At 39.8% G+C, this 16,827-nt stretch overlaps 2 protein-coding genes across 2 annotated transcripts in view; one reads left to right on the forward strand and one right to left on the reverse strand.

The window, feature by feature from the left end:
- Positions 1-4,009, forward strand: part of CORIN (corin, serine peptidase) — a 111,632-nt gene extending 107,623 nt beyond the window's left edge. The window contains 1 exon segment of the mRNA XM_066548459.1: positions 42-4,009. Coding sequence (XP_066404556.1) covers positions 42-224 — 183 coding nt within the window. The 3' untranslated portion in view covers positions 225-4,009.
- A 2,211-nt stretch (positions 4,010-6,220) lies between these two features.
- Positions 6,221-16,827, reverse strand: part of ATP10D (ATPase phospholipid transporting 10D (putative)) — a 32,010-nt gene continuing 21,403 nt past the window's right edge. The window contains exons 15-22 of the mRNA XM_066548458.1: positions 16,210-16,519; positions 15,561-15,637; positions 14,902-15,027; positions 14,312-14,512; positions 11,665-11,745; positions 11,305-11,409; positions 9,812-9,999; positions 6,221-7,946 (exon numbers count right to left, since the gene is read on the reverse strand). Coding sequence (XP_066404555.1) covers positions 7,589-7,946; positions 9,812-9,999; positions 11,305-11,409; positions 11,665-11,745; positions 14,312-14,512; positions 14,902-15,027; positions 15,561-15,637; positions 16,210-16,519 — 1,446 coding nt within the window. The 3' untranslated portion in view covers positions 6,221-7,588. The remainder of the gene's footprint in view (positions 7,947-9,811; positions 10,000-11,304; positions 11,410-11,664; positions 11,746-14,311; positions 14,513-14,901; positions 15,028-15,560; positions 15,638-16,209; positions 16,520-16,827) is intronic.

A 16,827-nucleotide genomic window follows, 5' to 3' on the forward strand; every position in this document is an offset into this window, starting at 1 on the left:
ACCATGTGTATAATAGGCTGATTTTAACTTTCCTGTTGCAGGGTGACAGTGGAGGACCACTTGTGTGTGAGCATACTGCCGGGCGCTGGACTCTGTTTGGTTTAACATCTTGGGGCTCTGTCTGCTTTTCCAAGGTTTTGGGACCTGGAGTTTACAGTAATGTGTCACATTTTATTGAGTGGATTGAAAGACAAATGTATATCCACACCTTTCTGCTAAACTAACTCCAGATGGTAAGAATTGTGCTGACAGACAAAAGAAAAAAGGAATCAGCCCTTCAACACTGAAGGTTTTGCAGTCCAGAAACTCTGTGAAAAGAAGTTTCAAGCTCTATCTATTCTTGTTGTGGAGCTATGGAATATGCAGTGTATGTTACTGGTAAATCCTCTGCTCATGAATATACTTTGTGGTAGAATTAATAATCCTTTTGACTTTTCTTTTAACTGTGTTGTGGTGCTATTCTAAACACTGCAAAAAGCTTAAAAGAAAAGAATCAACCACTTTCTGCCTTTCAGCTATTAAAACTAAGCAGTAGCACAGACTAGAAGAACTTTTTAAAATAACCTATTTTAATACTATTCAGTTAGTAGCACATGCATTTTCACTCATTTCTTGTGATGAGGAAGGAACTTTGTGCATTCATGTGGCCCTGCGGGACGTACATTCACAAGGACAACTCTCGACAGGGCCATACCACATGCTGGAGGGTGTGGAAGAGATTGATGGGTTTGTACATCCATGTGGCACAGGACACATCAAAGCACACATGCAGGTCTCCAAAGGTATGTAGCCATATGCTCCTGGTATGCCTGAGCTAGTGCATTTTGTCCCTCAGGGTGGTTCATTTGCATAGGCATACCCCTGTACTCTCCTGATTCCACAGTTTCTGTTCCCAGAGCCAGACTGGGCATCTCTCTGGGGTGATGCAGGAACCAGTAAAAGCACTAGAGACCAAAACTTTATTGTTCAGACTCTTTGTGGACAGCCTCTAGCACTTAATCTTCTGAAGCTTCCAATGTCCTAATATGTCTAGGAAACACCCATGTCTCAGCAGCACTACACTGATCAGTGCATTTATCAAACCTGTGCCCCACTGGCTTTCCTCCTCACACTGTATAATGTGTTCAGCATACAAAGCATGCACTCTTCAGCCCTCTAAAAACCTAAGAGGGTTGGCAATACCACTGAAATGGTTTTCCCTCCTAGAGTCAGCTAGTTTGGACATCTTGTGAGACATGGAAAATGCAGATTTAAAATGCAATAGATGCAGTGTGGGCACCGTCACAATATTGGGGAACTGGGTAATTTTTATAGGTCTCTTCTTGTACCTTGCATTTCAAGTTTAATTTTGACTAGCAAGATAAAACTTTTGGAAAAGGAAAAAAGCAAGAAAGAGTTTGATAGAAGACTTGGGATTCCAGCTTCTGTTGAAATGAGTATTAGAAATACCAGAAGCAAAGTACAACAGCTTCACCAGCAAAGGCTCAAGGAGCCCAGCTCAAGTGCTTGGTAGTCAGATGTAGAGTGCTCTGTGCAGTAGTAAGACACTGAGCCTTAACTCTACTTAACTCCAAGAGAATCTGGTTGAAAGAGATTATGATGGAGCTTGGCACCTTTTTATGGTGCTAGAGGGGAAGTATGTCCTATCAAGTGCTGTAGATGATGTCCTGCACAGCTATCAGCTTTTAGGAGGCCACAATAGGACAAGTCAGGAATCTGAGGACTACAGGACAAATTCCACTGGGGAACAATGCATTTAAAATTTGTGTTTTCAGTGCTGTGCCTAGTCCCCTGTGAATCCAGCCTAAGGCTCATAATAATCCTCTCTGCTACCTCTGGCATGGCCCCACGACAGCACGGCAGGGCCTTGTCAATAGCATGACTGCTGCATGTGAAAACATGCATAAAAAAGACCTAACACATGGACATTTCAGGTACTATGAATCATGTTGCAACTCATCTCCAGAGCTCTATTGCTTTTGTGAAGGTTTATTTCTTATTTCCGTATCTTCTCCTTAAACATTGCTAACATTAGAACATTAGTCACACTAGACTGCGCTGTAGACATGAATATTAATAAATACTCAATATTTATGTTATGGATTCTGAAACTATTTAAGTGATTACTCAGTCACTGTTTCATGCTCAGAAGGAAAACTCTTTGAGGCTTTGATTGTTGGGGTTTTTTACTTTTAGTATCTTAAGGATATAACACTTAAAATACTCCTCTTGCCCCAGCTATAAATGAGAGAAGGCAGCTGTGACCATGTTTATTTAGTGCAAGTAGATTACAGCTCAAGCAGGTTATTGATGTCCTTGCCTCAAGGATATGGAGGCTGGAGCTCTCAGTCCTCATTCAGCTTTCCTCTGGGGCTGGGATCTCTGTGGCTGTCGGGCAGAAAAGCTCTGAGTCCTGGAGCTGGCTCAAGAGTTCCCTGAGGTGTGGGTGGCCCAGTGGTTGTTAGAGCCAGCTGGCTGGTGTCAGACAGGTTCTGGCCAGGTGTGTTTTCCAAAGAGGTGCTGCTCCAGAATAAGCAACCCAGCCTGGCTTCTCACCACCAGATATGGTCTGTAGTTAGCAGCTTTGCGTTTTGTAAAGTGCAAGAGTACATAAAGTCATTCATGTAGATATTAGCATTACCAAATGATAACATGTAACTACACATTTTAATTACCTGGATTTTACCTACCACCAGTTTCCAAGCAGTCCCTCCCAGGAAATGAAGTATAGGCTTGCTTAAACATAAGGTCCAGGCCTGTCCTATGTGGGATCAGTCTGAAGAAATTCCAGGCTGAACCCCATCCCAGATGGCTCTAGGAGGGAGCACTTGGGTCTTACCCTTTCCCATGACTGTGTCTGACACAACATTCCATTTAAAGAGGAAATTTGTAATTTTATAGATGTATTTTTATACGGGGTTTTTTTATGTGTGCACATGAAATAGGCAAACATGCTCCTCCTTCCACTGTATCAAGCCTTTTCCTGTGTGCTGACACAATGGCTGCGATCACAGTTACGCTGTTTGTCTCACAGTGTAGCCTCATTGTAAGGTAACATTTGTTGGTTTTGCTTCTACCACAGCTGTATCTCCAGATGGAAGCAATGTCACTCAGTCAAGCCAACATGTTTCTTTCTAGTTGTACTAATAAAAATTTACAATCCTTTTCCAAATAGCTTCTGTTGAACATGTTTTAATCTTTAGAGAGACTAAACAATCATATGGAGGTAACAAGTTATAACTTTAGCAATAATGCCAAAAATAGCCTTCAAAAGGCATTTTTGAATCCTTAGCTGACCTTTTTTGCAGCCCTGTTAGTACTGCAGTACTTGTGGAGATTCTGGCACTACTACCACTGTGCAACTTTTAGTTCTTTCTGTGTGTATGCTTCTAATACAGAATATTACTAGGAATACTGCTGCTGACAACTACTCTGAACTTAGAAATCTGAAAAATTAAAGCTGCAATCAAATCTGCAATCTGAGCACATTTTGTTCTATAATTTTGCTCTGGAATGCAATTAGTTTTAAATAAAAAAATCTCTTATAAGTTGTACACAGAATTTCAACAACATGGTACACATGCTGAAATCAAAATAATAAGCAGACAGAAGCTTAAAACTGTTAAAATTTACCTTTCCACTGCAATAAGGAAGCCAGGACCATGAGGGCAAGAGTAACATAATAACAAATAATACAAAATTCACATTGAAATTCAGCTACGGAAACATTGTTAAGACAGTCACATTTGGAAGTTGCCCAGTAGCCTTTGCCAAGAGCCAGGGCTGGTGGGAGCAGTGGGTTCTCTGCTTTAGCTGGTCCTCAGCCAGTCCTCAGCCTTGTGCTGTGGCCAGTGGGGCTGTGGAAAAAACAGCTCAGGCTAAACATCAGCTCAAACTGTGCCCCAGGTACAGACCAAAGCTCACTGTGCTGCCAAAATACTCAGCAAAGGCTGTGGCTGACTGCCACCCACAAATCTTTAGCACAGGTGTGGTTGCTGAGAAAGAAAAAGATTTAAAACATGTACTTTCTTCTGTAAGTCAAATACTGCACATCAAAATCAGAGTTAAGGCTGTTCTAGATGTAGCTGCAAAGTTTGGGGCAGTTGAAGGTGGTTCCTTTGGTTTGTTTTCATATTAAAGAAGTGTAAATGCTGTGCTTCCTTTCATGACATGTGGAAGGCACCTGTGAGATGCTCTTAAAAAGCTTATTTTCAAAATGGAAAAGTCAGATCATGCTGTGCCTAAGTGGAGAAGCAAGCAGGTGATTGTGATGTTTTCAGTGCTAAAAAAAAATAATAAAGGGAACATTGAACTGTTGAGAAGCACAGGGAGCACAATGCGTTTCCACCCTTCACTTTAGTTATGGCAAATTAGTATTTTAAAGCTCTTCTTAAAGACTCATGACCCTCATCTCCCTTTCAATAAAAGACAGCAAGTAATCACAGCAAATGCCTTCAGCTATTTCTTCTGTTTGTCCACCACAAAAAAACCCAACAAACCCAACCACCACACCAAAAAAACCTAACAGTCAAACAAAAAAAAAAACCCAACCCAACCCCCAAAGCAAGTTTTACCCAACAGATAATTCTGTTATGACCCAGACTGCTTGTTGAAATCCTCTAATAACATACAGACTGTAGAGGGCAGTTTTAAGCAATATGGAGTACCAATATGCAATACACACACACACACGTGTGTGTGTTACTTTTCACTACTTCAAGTGGTACAAAAGCATTTACAATCTCAGCAGAGAGGAACAGTGTCCTGAAAGCCTCACTGCACTAAGTTGTGAGTAATGGAGTGCTGAGGCTTGTAAAGAGTCACATAATAGCAATTTAAATGTCCATCATGGAGCTGGTCCTGGGTCTAACAGATGACTCCCACTCATGTTTCTTCATGTCTATTTTGATGCCGTGGCTTAGTCAGAAGGTTTTGGAAGATCTTACTTACAGCTTTTGTATAAAAAAATGCAAACTCCTGACAGTAAATGATCATCTACCTGTCAAATCTGCTGGTAGGTTCTGCTTCTGCAGCAGAGGCAACAAGAGGGCAGGTCACAGGATGGTGTTGTCCCCAAACTCTTTTTCACAGAGACAGGGGGGACAGAGCTGAGGCCTGCACTCCCTCAGGTCACTGGAAATGCTGGAGCTCCCCCGTCAAAGTTCAACATACCTCAGTCATAGAGTTAGAGACCTGTAAAACATGGACCAATCTCCTCTCAGTGGCCACAAGTGCAGAGAGGCCATGGATTTAAAGTGCAAAAGAAACATTCAGGTCAGATAATGAAAACAAAACCACTATTTTACTCTGAGGGCAGGAGAGCACTGCCTGTTTCTCTGCAGCTCTTTACAGCAGGATAACATCCACTAGGAAGGACAAGGGTGGAGCTGAGCCTGCCTTGGGACTGTGGAGCAGAGTAGATTATTTCACTTCATCCCAGTAACTCTCTTCCTGTATGATTCTGCCCCAGTACCAGCTTGTCTTGCACAACTTGCAGCCTTGCAGCTCTCATTTCTTGAAGAGAAAGCTGAGATGTTCCACTTGGGAAATTTGGAGTATGCTCATGGCAAGGTGCCCCCACACAGCAAGAAGGATGTTACAGATAAACATCTGAAAAAGTAACTCAAACCAAAACGATCTCTTGGAGTTTGAATATCTGCCATCACTTCAAAGGCCTCCACTAACTTTATGTTAGAACCTAACAAAAACATTTTATCATATGTTGAACCGAACTAAAAAAAAAAAAAAAAAAAAAAAAAAAAAAATTCAGAAATGGCTGTCATCACTTTCTCCTTCCACTACTTTTCTTCTACAGGCTAAAAAAAGTATATTTTCTCTTTCTCCCCTCACTAACATCAGGGATAGAGTCAGTCCTAATTACATTCTACCTTTTGAACACTGAGCGGTTTTAAACATTTGGAACATGTGGTGATTGGCATTTGAATGAACTCAGCATGCCCTCAATATCTGCCCTGTATAGCAGCAGCTGTCCAGACCTCACAGCGTTTGTTTAAATTCTTTCAGAGATCTTAAAAGATGTGGAATATGCAATGTTGATCATTGATATGGAAAGCTCATGGTTCAATTAGAAAGCAGAGCCCTTGCCCGAAACATGGTGCCTAAAAATAAGCACACAAATCTGGGCAATTTGAAAGCAGAAACTTTGAGAAAGTAACAGAACCAAAAAAAAATGACTCAGCAGTAATAATTCATTAGCAGCTACAGTTTGAGGAAATTGTTTATTTCAACAGGTGCTAGTGAATACAAACAGATTTCCTAAGCTCCTCTCTAAATTGTCCATGTAACTTTTTGGGAATGGAAGTAAAAAGGAGGCAATATTTTAGAGTCTGGAATCTAGAAGTTGCCACATGCACCTCAGCCACTTTTTGTGCAGTGTGTGAGCAGTGGGAAACTGGCAGAGGGCAGGACTCATCTATCTTGGAGACAGATGAACAACAGCACTTAAATGTGAGACATGCAATGCAAGATGCCTTCTTTTGAGCAGCCTTTAGAGACACTTAAGCTGATTATTATAAAAGCTTGGAGAAATTTTAAAACACTTGAGAGTGAAGAAGAGTGATGTTACCAGCTAAAAGCTGCTATTTGTAAGGGAAGACCTGAAGACAGACTGGAGCTCCTCACTGCTGCTGGCCAACAATTTTGCAGTACAGGCATGAGGTAGTTTAGAGAAAAGACAGCCAGCCAACATCTGAATTGGGTGAGATAGGAAAGAAGTCCATTTTGGTGGCAGACAACATGAAATGGCACATGGAGTCAAAATGGAGTGATACACCTGGAGGATGACCTGACATGGAAAACAAAAGGCTGCACTTAGGGTTTGCTCTTTATGTGAAGAAGGCAGTGAGGGAGACATGTTACATGTGTCTCATTTGGGCTTCTCTCTTATGGTTAAAATGGTATTTGTCCAGCAGGGAGATGGCCCATGCAAGAGCCTGGTGAACAAACTGGACCACAGTGGTTATATAAATTACTGTCTACACACACTACAGCATGTAATAAAAAGTCTTGAAACAAGCCAACCAGTAACACCACATGCCAGCCCTATAGCTTACTTCATTCTTCAGCAAGTGGTGAATCCCAGGGCATGCTAGGGTTCTAGGGCACACTGTAAGGGAGGAGGCTGACTTACCTCAACTGGATTCTGCAAATCCACATTCATGCAATGTCCTGTCCATAACATCACGAGGTGTTATGCAATGTTGCATACAAGAAATTACCATTATGCAAAGTCTAGTGTGTGAAGAAATATAAAAAATAATCCAGACATTTAGACTGTGAATATCTTAATAAATTACAGCAAAGTCTCACAAACAAGGTTTTAAGGAAATGTGTTCGTAATCTACCTTGGCTGAAGAAAACAAAACCACAGCATGGCAGAAATCAGCAGTTACTACTCCTGTGTTTAACCAGCTAGCATTCCAACTTTGTAAAATATAGTAAAGCATCTTCTTCACACAAAACAGAACTCAAAACTGCTCTGTGTGCTGGAGATTCAGCACTGCTGCCCGTTTCAGAAGCACACACAGACACTTCGGCACATGATCTATTGCCACCAAATGTAAACGTATTAGTTCCCTTTGGTAAATTCAGTCTCTTCAGAGTTCAAGCCACTTGTACTCCCAGACTCATCCTGAATATCTGGTAAGAAGGAGGTGTTCTTTAATAACCTATCTCTTGAACAGGTCTGAAAAGGTGTTTTAGATGCTGGCAAAACACTGTCAGTTCTTTCTTCCTCTGATACAGCACCTGCAGCTGAGCTGGACGGCACAGAAGTAGGCTGGGGCTCCACCCTATAATTCACATTGCACTCATCTTTCCATCTCCTAATTTCTTTCCTCTGCTCCTTGGGGGACAGTCTGACAAGGTACTTGGCTCTCAACACCGGAGATGGAAACAGTGTTCCTTGGAGAACTCTTATCAAATACCTACAAAATAAACACAGTTACAAACAAGCTGTTTTAAAAGAAACCCCAAAACTGTTTCCAGTGACTAAAGGAAACCAAACACCATTCAAATAACCCTGATGCCTAGTTCTTGGACTAAAACTAGATGATCTTTAAGGTCTCTTCCAACCCAGGCCATTCTATAATTCTGTGATATTAGAACTGACTTAACTGGCAATTTAGGTCAGTTTTAATCAAAGATTTTTGCAGTGGATTTTCAGGCAACAGAGCATCCAATGTCTGTCCTTCTGTAAGAGAACTTATTTAAATCTCCAGTGAAAGCCCCAGTCTCACTCCCTCATGCCAGAAGCTGCCAAGGACCCCCTGGCTTCACAATGCCCCTGAGTGGAAGCTTTTCAGCACCATACAAAGGATCATATCAGAAATAAACATTGGAAAAAAACATGCATGTGACAGCAGTAGTCCCATAATAGGTACATCTGCTTCAAATCACTGCAGTAGAAAAGCTGAAATTAGCCACAACAGCTATAAATCTTCTGATTCCCTGTTCACATAGGGAGAGTACTTATGACTTAAGGAATTTCTAAATAGTTCGTGTTTAGTTCACCATGAAAACCACTGTCATCTTCAAAATTCAACAGCCACACACTGGAAGCAGCGACCAAGCTGAAACCTTTATCCTACCTTGGCTCTCTACAGCCCTACCAAAAGGTCTCAGAACAGCCTTTATCTAATAATTTGTCATGTAGAGGAGATTTACTGTGTGTTAAAGAAAAGGCTCTACTGTCACCACCTGAACCAAGCTGAGAGCAGGGACAGAAAACCACGTGTTTCTTGCACCTCATGGTTCGTCATTCTGCTGAAGTGTGAACCAAAGTCATCAGTCAGATCAGATCAGTCATAATCCCCAGTGAGTGCAGTAAAACTCTTGATGACATGCTTGAGACAGATCAGACAAGTTCAAACAGGACTTAATACTTGGTGGCCATTGCAGGCATCTATAGGCATGGCTCTGCCAGCTTTGCTGCTGGCAGGACTGATAACTTATACAGCCCGTACTACAGCACTTGATCCAGAAACTGTGCTTAGATTGTGTCTAATGATACTAAATTACATCAGGTGAGCAGGAAACAGCACTTATTCTCCTCAACTCTTCTCAGTATCTGTCTGTGCAATTCAATTTCAAGTCTCATTCTTTCTGAAATGATATAAGGGCAAGAAAGACACACAACACAGAAGAATGAGTAATTAGCACTGGAGGCACTTCACTGTAGGCTACAGACTTGAGTTCACGCTCAGGCAGTGAAATGAAGATAGCTGTGGCTACTAAAGAAAGCTAAAGGGAAGGTTTGATGAAGTCTCTTTCACAGGTTTTCATGTGGTTTGGTTTGCTCTGTTGGCTCATTCAGGTGTCTCCCTGCTCACCATGCTGGAATCTTCCACTTCCACCCAATACAACTGCCCTTCCAGGGTGAATTAATTATTAAACTTGAACTTCAGTGAGACAAAAAAAATATCAAGACCCCTTGTGAATCTAGTCAGCATGTTTCCACCCCACAAAGAAGCCTGTACATGCATTCTTCACTCTAAACACTCTTGTACATATTCATGACATAAATTTCAAACAGAAAATCATTTCACAAAGTAACACGGACTAAGCACAGTATTTCTTTGTCTATATATAGTACATGTCCAACTCTGGTCACTAATTTAACTGATTTGTATATAAATAAACCATAGCTTGGTTTAATAAATTAATGAAATCTTCATTTTTATTGTGGGATGCTAGGGAGGAAAGACCTAGCCAGAGTTTCATAACATCACTGACTCACAGAAAACTAATTCTGGTAACAGCAGTAATCTATAATTATATAACAGAAACTCACCTGGGTAGCAGAGCAATGCAAGTAGTCAGGAGGCAAACTAAGTAAAATACTGGGTCTGTCATGTGCTTTTCCATGATCCAGTAAAAGTCTGATTGTGGGTTGTGGGTTTTGTAGGTTGCTCCAACAGCCAGAGTGAACACAAAGTAAAACAGGATGCTGCCAACTATAACTGCTGTATGTATCCATGTCTGCAATTCCAGCAAGGAAAGAAATAAGATTTAAGCTGTAAAACAGAAAGACTATTACATCTGTATTTACATGAACATGCACACTTTTCCTCCAAGGGCAGCTGTTGAAAGTAACAGAGGATACATCTGTTCAGATAATATTCCTAATTTCATACAAAACAATCCAGAAAGAATGGAGCCTTCTTTCTACAGTATACAGGTGTTCCAGACATTTATTTTTTTTAAATTCTCATAAATTCATAGCTTTTCATTCTTTTGTGAAAGACATTTGCCTCAGATTACTACCTCATTCACTGGCAGCACAGAAAGCTTTCTCAAGCAAATGGAGGTGAGATCTTCACATGACACCACCTTTATATATCTTGCTTGAGACATTGGTTACCTTTCTACACTGGAGTTTTTCTGTAATTTTACACCTAAATGGCTATAGCAGCTACTAAGAAAACAACATTGTCACTGTTCTTACAGCCTGCCAACATTAAAAAATGCCAAACAAAACACATTTAAGTTCTCTAATCAGAGTGTGAATACACTCATGCTATATATATATATTCTCAATAAAGACATTTTAAATGTCAAATGTCCCAAAAGAACAGTGAAAAGACAATCACAACTTGAAATTTCATCCACTACAAAACAATCCTAAAAATACTTCTAAAAAGTCAAAGAAAAACCAAAATTCATTAATAAGTGTCCTTCTACCGTACCCATTACTGTATTTTCTTTAAAGTTAAGCCAAACCCCCAAGTATTACCCTTGTAAGTACTCTAGATTTATCCAAGCTAAGGCAGATGCTTTAGCTTGTGCAGACTTGAAAACTGAAATAATGTGTCTTAGCATATCGGTTTTCCAGTTCTGGCATCAAAATACACCTCTGAGCTGTTTATCCTTGCCACAGAGAAAATCAATTCCAAGCATTCAAAATCAGCAATTTACACTGTTGTCTTTGAGATGCAAACTTTGCAAACCAAAGAAGTTTCAGCAGATCACTGGTGGATTTTTGACCATTTGCAAAACTGATCCAATATCCCCCAAACCACCCTACTTGAAAAGAAAGCAGGATCATTTCACTATTAAAAAATAATTCTGAGGCCCAGTTTTGTTAATTTTAGTCGTATTTCTATTGGTTCCAATGACAGATATGTTAGGAGAGCTCACATGATCACATAAATACAATATTTAGGGTTTGACCCTTTTATACCTATTCTGTTTTGTATTTGAAGACCTCTCTTCCCTTTAATTTTACTGAAAGCTGTATGCACATACTCTGTAAGGAATACACTCTTTGGGAAACAATGTACTCACCACAGACTTGCACTCAATGAGAAGGTGAAACAGCATAATGAAGAGTGCTGCTGTGTTTATGGGGTTTCCAAAAGAAAAAATGTCTATGTCTGAGCCACAGTAAGTCTGCAAAGGAAGACAGTGGTCAGTGTCAAATATTCTTTATATACAGTCCTAACATGAAGTGGCATGAATAACTTCAATACCATACATATTTGTACATACACAGTTCAGTTCTGTTCCAATGATGATCTTAGTATACATTCATATACTATGGAATATACTAAGGAAGTAAAAATCAAATACTTCATTCCATTCTTTAATTTGCTTAGGTTTTAAGTAAGTCAAAATGTATAAATATACTCTGTAGACAGCACTTACAAAGTAAGGCACAAAAAAGCAAACGAGACTTTGGTAAAAAGCATCCAGCAAGGTTATCCAGAAAGCTGAAGGCAAGTAAGCCTGTAAGAGAAAAACATAATGGCATTGTAACAAATTGAATAAATTGCTGCATCCTTAACTAGCATTAATTTCGATCAGGGGAAAGATTATCTACAGAAGTAATTCCAGTTAGTTTCCAAGTGAAAAAGGCATCTTTTGTGTTAGTACAACAAAGATCTCCCTCCACACTAATATAGCTAACTGTTAGTATTTAAATCAGCAGCCAGCTCTGGGAACTCTGATCCTGCAGCTGTGCCTATCAGAATGGATGTACCAGAGCTGTAGCTGAGTCCCAAGGAGGGGAAGGGGCTGATGGACAGGGAAGTACCCTGCAGCTTACCATCACTGAATACCAAGTCCCACCTTCTTCTATCTCCACCCCTTTTTGTTATGTGTGCTCTTTGACTCCTCTGTGCAGATGGGACTCCTCTGTGAGCTAATTTGACTCATCAGATGTGAGAAACCAACTCACTTTTCTGCTGGAATAACACATTGATTTTTTAGTGAGTTAAATCAGCTCCTGGGAGGACCTGATGGGATAACTACGCTGGCACTAGGAAAAGTTTAACTATATGGATGAAGAGGGAACAGGAAGAATAAAAGAAGGGAATAAGACTTTTTCCCTCAGCAGCAGCAGACTGCTATGACAGATCAACCACCTAGGAAATCATAGTTGCCTATGCTCAGGCTCAGCTATGTCCCATTCCTTCAGGCACTGAAGTGAGACACATAGGTGAGAAGCCCAATCATCCAGGATGTCCTCTATGATTACTGGAGAGATGGGTTTTTCCAAAGAACCTTTCAGCCCTTTTTTAAGAACTGAACCACTGTCTGAAGGTGATGTGGAAAACTTATTTGCCTTTCAGGAAAGTGCTTTAAACTACTGAAGATGAATCCCATTTACTGTGCCATTATTTTTTATGGTTTATACAAAGATCTACACTCATGATGTCATGGTGCAATATTGTGATGTTGCATCTTATTGCAACTTTTAAAGCATTTCTCTTTTTTCTATACTTTATTTATGTCCAAGCAATTATTTCCATGTGCTTCCATGCATGAAAGGAAATGATAATAACTCCAACCACAGAGCAAGGAATGATGGGATGGACAAAAGACAAAAAAACTAACAGAAGATAAGGGAATAAAAAAGGAAAAGAAGAAAATATATTATGCAATGCAGTAATTCTGATTATGTTGCTTCAAAACCTACATCTCAGCTCAGATCACTGCATCGTATATATCCTGAAGATCAAAACAAATAATGAGGCCTTGCAACATTTACTTAAACAAAATTGACAGAAAGCACAGACCTGCTCAAGCCAATCTACACAGGTTTGGATTGGTACCAAAAGAATACTTTGTTTTTCAAAAGTACTGTAAACCAAGAAACATAAAATATTTAAGTGTATATAAAAACAAAAGTAGAAGTCCACAAACAAGCAAACAATTTGTCCATTCAGTGTATAATCTTTGCCTTCTAGACCAGACCTAAACTAGGTTATAATAAATGAGACGACACTAGTACACAACACATTGTAGCTCCTTTTTTTAGTAGTATTTGTTAGAATAGAGTAGAATAGAACAGAATAAAATATTTCAGTTGGAAGGGATTATCTGCCTGACCACTTCAGGGCTGACCAAAAGTTCAAGCATGTTATTAAGGGCCTTGTGGAAATGCCTCCTTAACACTGACAGACTTGGGGTATTGACCACACCTCTAAGAGCCTGCTCCAGTGTATGACCATCCTCTTGGTAAAGAAATGCCTTCTAATGATATTGTAGGATCTGATCATAAAGAAAATGTTGAGTTTTAGGTGACTCATATAGTCAATGTTTCCTCTTTCTGGACTATTAGTACCTATTTTGTCTCTGTCTTCAATTGTTCTAATAAAGACATTATTTTAATTATTAAATATTTAGAAATATAAATTTAAAATTATGCTAGATTTCATGCTAAGCAAAGCAGAAATCAGGAAAAACCGCACTGAATTATATAATTTTGATTTATAAACTACAGCCCTACTCCCTCTGGTTTTCTGTGCTAAAAGTTTGGACAGAAATTACTGACAGACCAGTATGATGTAAAGTGTTTTCAGATGGGAAGGCAAATTTCACAACATACCTGTAGGGTGAAAAGGACCCTGACTGGCAGAAGTTCTTTGAGGATTATTTGAAATTAATCTGCTATGGTTCTTTGTCAGTTAAGACCTTTATATGACAAAGAAAAAAAATAGAGTATACAGAGTGCCCTTATCTTGCTCAAACAACTCCCAGTTTGAGGAAGCATGTTGACAGCTGACACAATGAATGAAATAAACATGCTGGTAATCCCTTTACCTGAAGTCCTTAATTTCTTTTATCATCCAAATGTCTGATAAAATTGGGTCTATTACTGAAAAGAGCCTAAAAAATCTTTTGAAAACCATGTTTTTATTTGTGCACATACTGCATAGGCCTTGATATTTCCTAACAGAGAAAATAATTTAAAACAATGTTTATCTGAGATGAAACATAAAAGAAAGACAGAAATGGCTCAAACGCTGACCATTTCAATTTGCTTCAGGCCAAGAACTCTGTAACCTACCACAGGTTTCTGGCTCATTGTGTAAAGCTGTGGGAGTTCCATGAGTATCTCTGCAGATACATCTTTGTCCAAGACACCATAAATGATGGGTGGCATCGATGTAAAAAGGAGATTGAAAAGAATCAAGATCCAGTAGTCAGTCATTGATGTGCCTGAAAACCCGCAGAAAAACTGGTACCAAAACAGGAGATTAACGTAGGTCTGAAAAGCCAAAGATGACATGATGAAATTTTAGCCATTGACAAATGCTTTAAAAACAAGAGAAAAACTGGTAGGTCTTAGGTCTGGTTATAGTAATCTGTGGAAACATTTCAAAATCAGACATGAATTGCTGAAACAGTTGTGCTGCCACCATATTAGTAGTGCCCCTCACCCACTGTTTAATGAAATCTAACAATGGCTTTGAGTGGGAAATTTAGTCCAAGAAATAAGAGCCTCTGGCCTCTGCAGGCAAATGGGAAACTGGACTGTTTGACACATGCTTTTTGAAACCATTCACAATAGGAAGAGAAAAAAGAAAATAAAGCCTCACTAAACCTAACAGTGCTCAAAAATATGTAAAATTCTCCTAGAATGGGACAGCTACATACCACATTCTTGTAGAAGAAGTAAAGCACCATGTTGGTAAGTCTGGTATAACACCAGTGACCATGGACAAGCAGCAGCTTCCTGAGGTGTCTAAACTGAGAGATTGCAAAGTCACTTGCCATCACAGCCTGCGACACACAAGAAGAAAAGGATATGCTATAACCAAATCGTTAAAAACAAGCTTCAGATACTGACAACCAAGCAACTTACCAACTGCTGGAAATTTTTATTTTACAATTTTTTATACATAGTGCTTGCCAGGTTATCCTCCCTCAGATATCCCCTTCCATACAAGACTTTGCAACTAACACACAGAGCTCAGTCCAGCACAGGCAGGAATATGGCTGTCATCATTCTTACCACACAATAAATCACTGCATAGAAATCACTGACACTGATACTTAGGCTGCTCATTTCCCTGCAGGACATGAGAAATATGGAGCTTGCTGACAGGCAGCAAACTATTGTTTGAAGCTTGACCTGCAGCATTCAGCTTCTGATTGCTCCTGGTGGAATGCTGAGGACTGGGTGGGAGGCTCAGGCTGCAAAGTTTTGCCCATGTAAGGGAACAGACTGTGGAGCTATTGGGTCTCCAGAGTACATTCTGAACTGATTTAAAATGGAACCTGACATCATTTGAAGCTGTCTTTGGATACACTACCTGCATGCCTTCCTGGCCAGATATTCCCACACCAGTGTCAGCCACCTGGATCATACTGACATCATTGGCACCATCACCTACAGAGGAAAGAGGAAAAATCAAAACTAGCTTTGCTGGCTATCACATTGCTATGGAGGTGGCAGGAAAAGACAAATACCAAACACCAGAGAGTTCAGAGAAATACATTTTTATGGCCAACACTGAAAAACACTAAGGAAAACAGGATTAGTAAGTGGAACACACAACCAAACTGAGCTGTGTTCTCCAAATAGATAATAGATGTTCCTTTTGTCAGAATTTAGCTGGCATGATGCACCACAAAATATGGGTGCTTTAAATCACAGCCAGTCATCTCCCCTCCACCTCCTAATTTTGGGTGGTTATGATGGAAAAAAATAGCTCTCACTTGCTGCTTTGCATGGTTCATAACAATGACTCATGCTGTTCTTACTGCTTTATACTGACCTAAGTTTATAGACTGAATTTGCTACTTCAGAAGACAGGCATCATCTCGTGTCAGAGACAACTACAATTCAAAGGATTATCTCGCTCATAAAATAAATTTTGTGACAGACATTAACAAAATATACAAGAGAAGAAACTGGCTTCTACTTCTTTTCAGAGAAAGGATGATAACCACAAGCCTCACCTACAGCTAATGTCATTGCCTTTAGCTTATTTCGCACCAGTTTGACCAGGACACTCTTCTGCAGTGGTGTGGCTTGGCAACAGACTACAGCCCGACATTTTTCTGTGAGTTCCAAGAAAATATTCTGTAGGCTGTCATGAAGGACATGTTCTAAAGTCCTTCCATCAATAACCAGGCCTGAATTGTACCCTTGAGCTTGGGTGGAGGGACTTGCAGAGACATTTCCAAGTTTTTCACTGTGTTTTTTTTTGAGAGAAGCATTCTTCTGGATATCTTCTAAAATTTTGCTCATTACCAAGGCACAGGCATCCTAATAAAAGACAAGAGAAAGGCATCTTATGAAATTCTGTTTGTACTCTGCCTCCCTTTTCAATTCATAAAATACATACGGGGAAAACATCAAATGCTGTCCTTGTATAGTATTTATCTTGAAAAGCTCAGACAAGAGGCTGAATAGCCCTCTAAAATCACAAAGGATGTAGACTGCTGTTAATGAAAGTGTGATAAACTTTGCTTGAGCAGATTTGCTTGGGTATTGCACTAAGAGAACAGAGAAAAACCTATGCAAGCCAGAAAACCTTCAAAATTAGCAGGAAAAGCAACCATTAAGGATTCTGT

Source organism: Molothrus aeneus, chromosome 4, assembly GCF_037042795.1.
Source record: "Molothrus aeneus isolate 106 chromosome 4, BPBGC_Maene_1.0, whole genome shotgun sequence".
NCBI lineage: Eukaryota > Metazoa > Chordata > Aves > Passeriformes > Icteridae > Molothrus > Molothrus aeneus.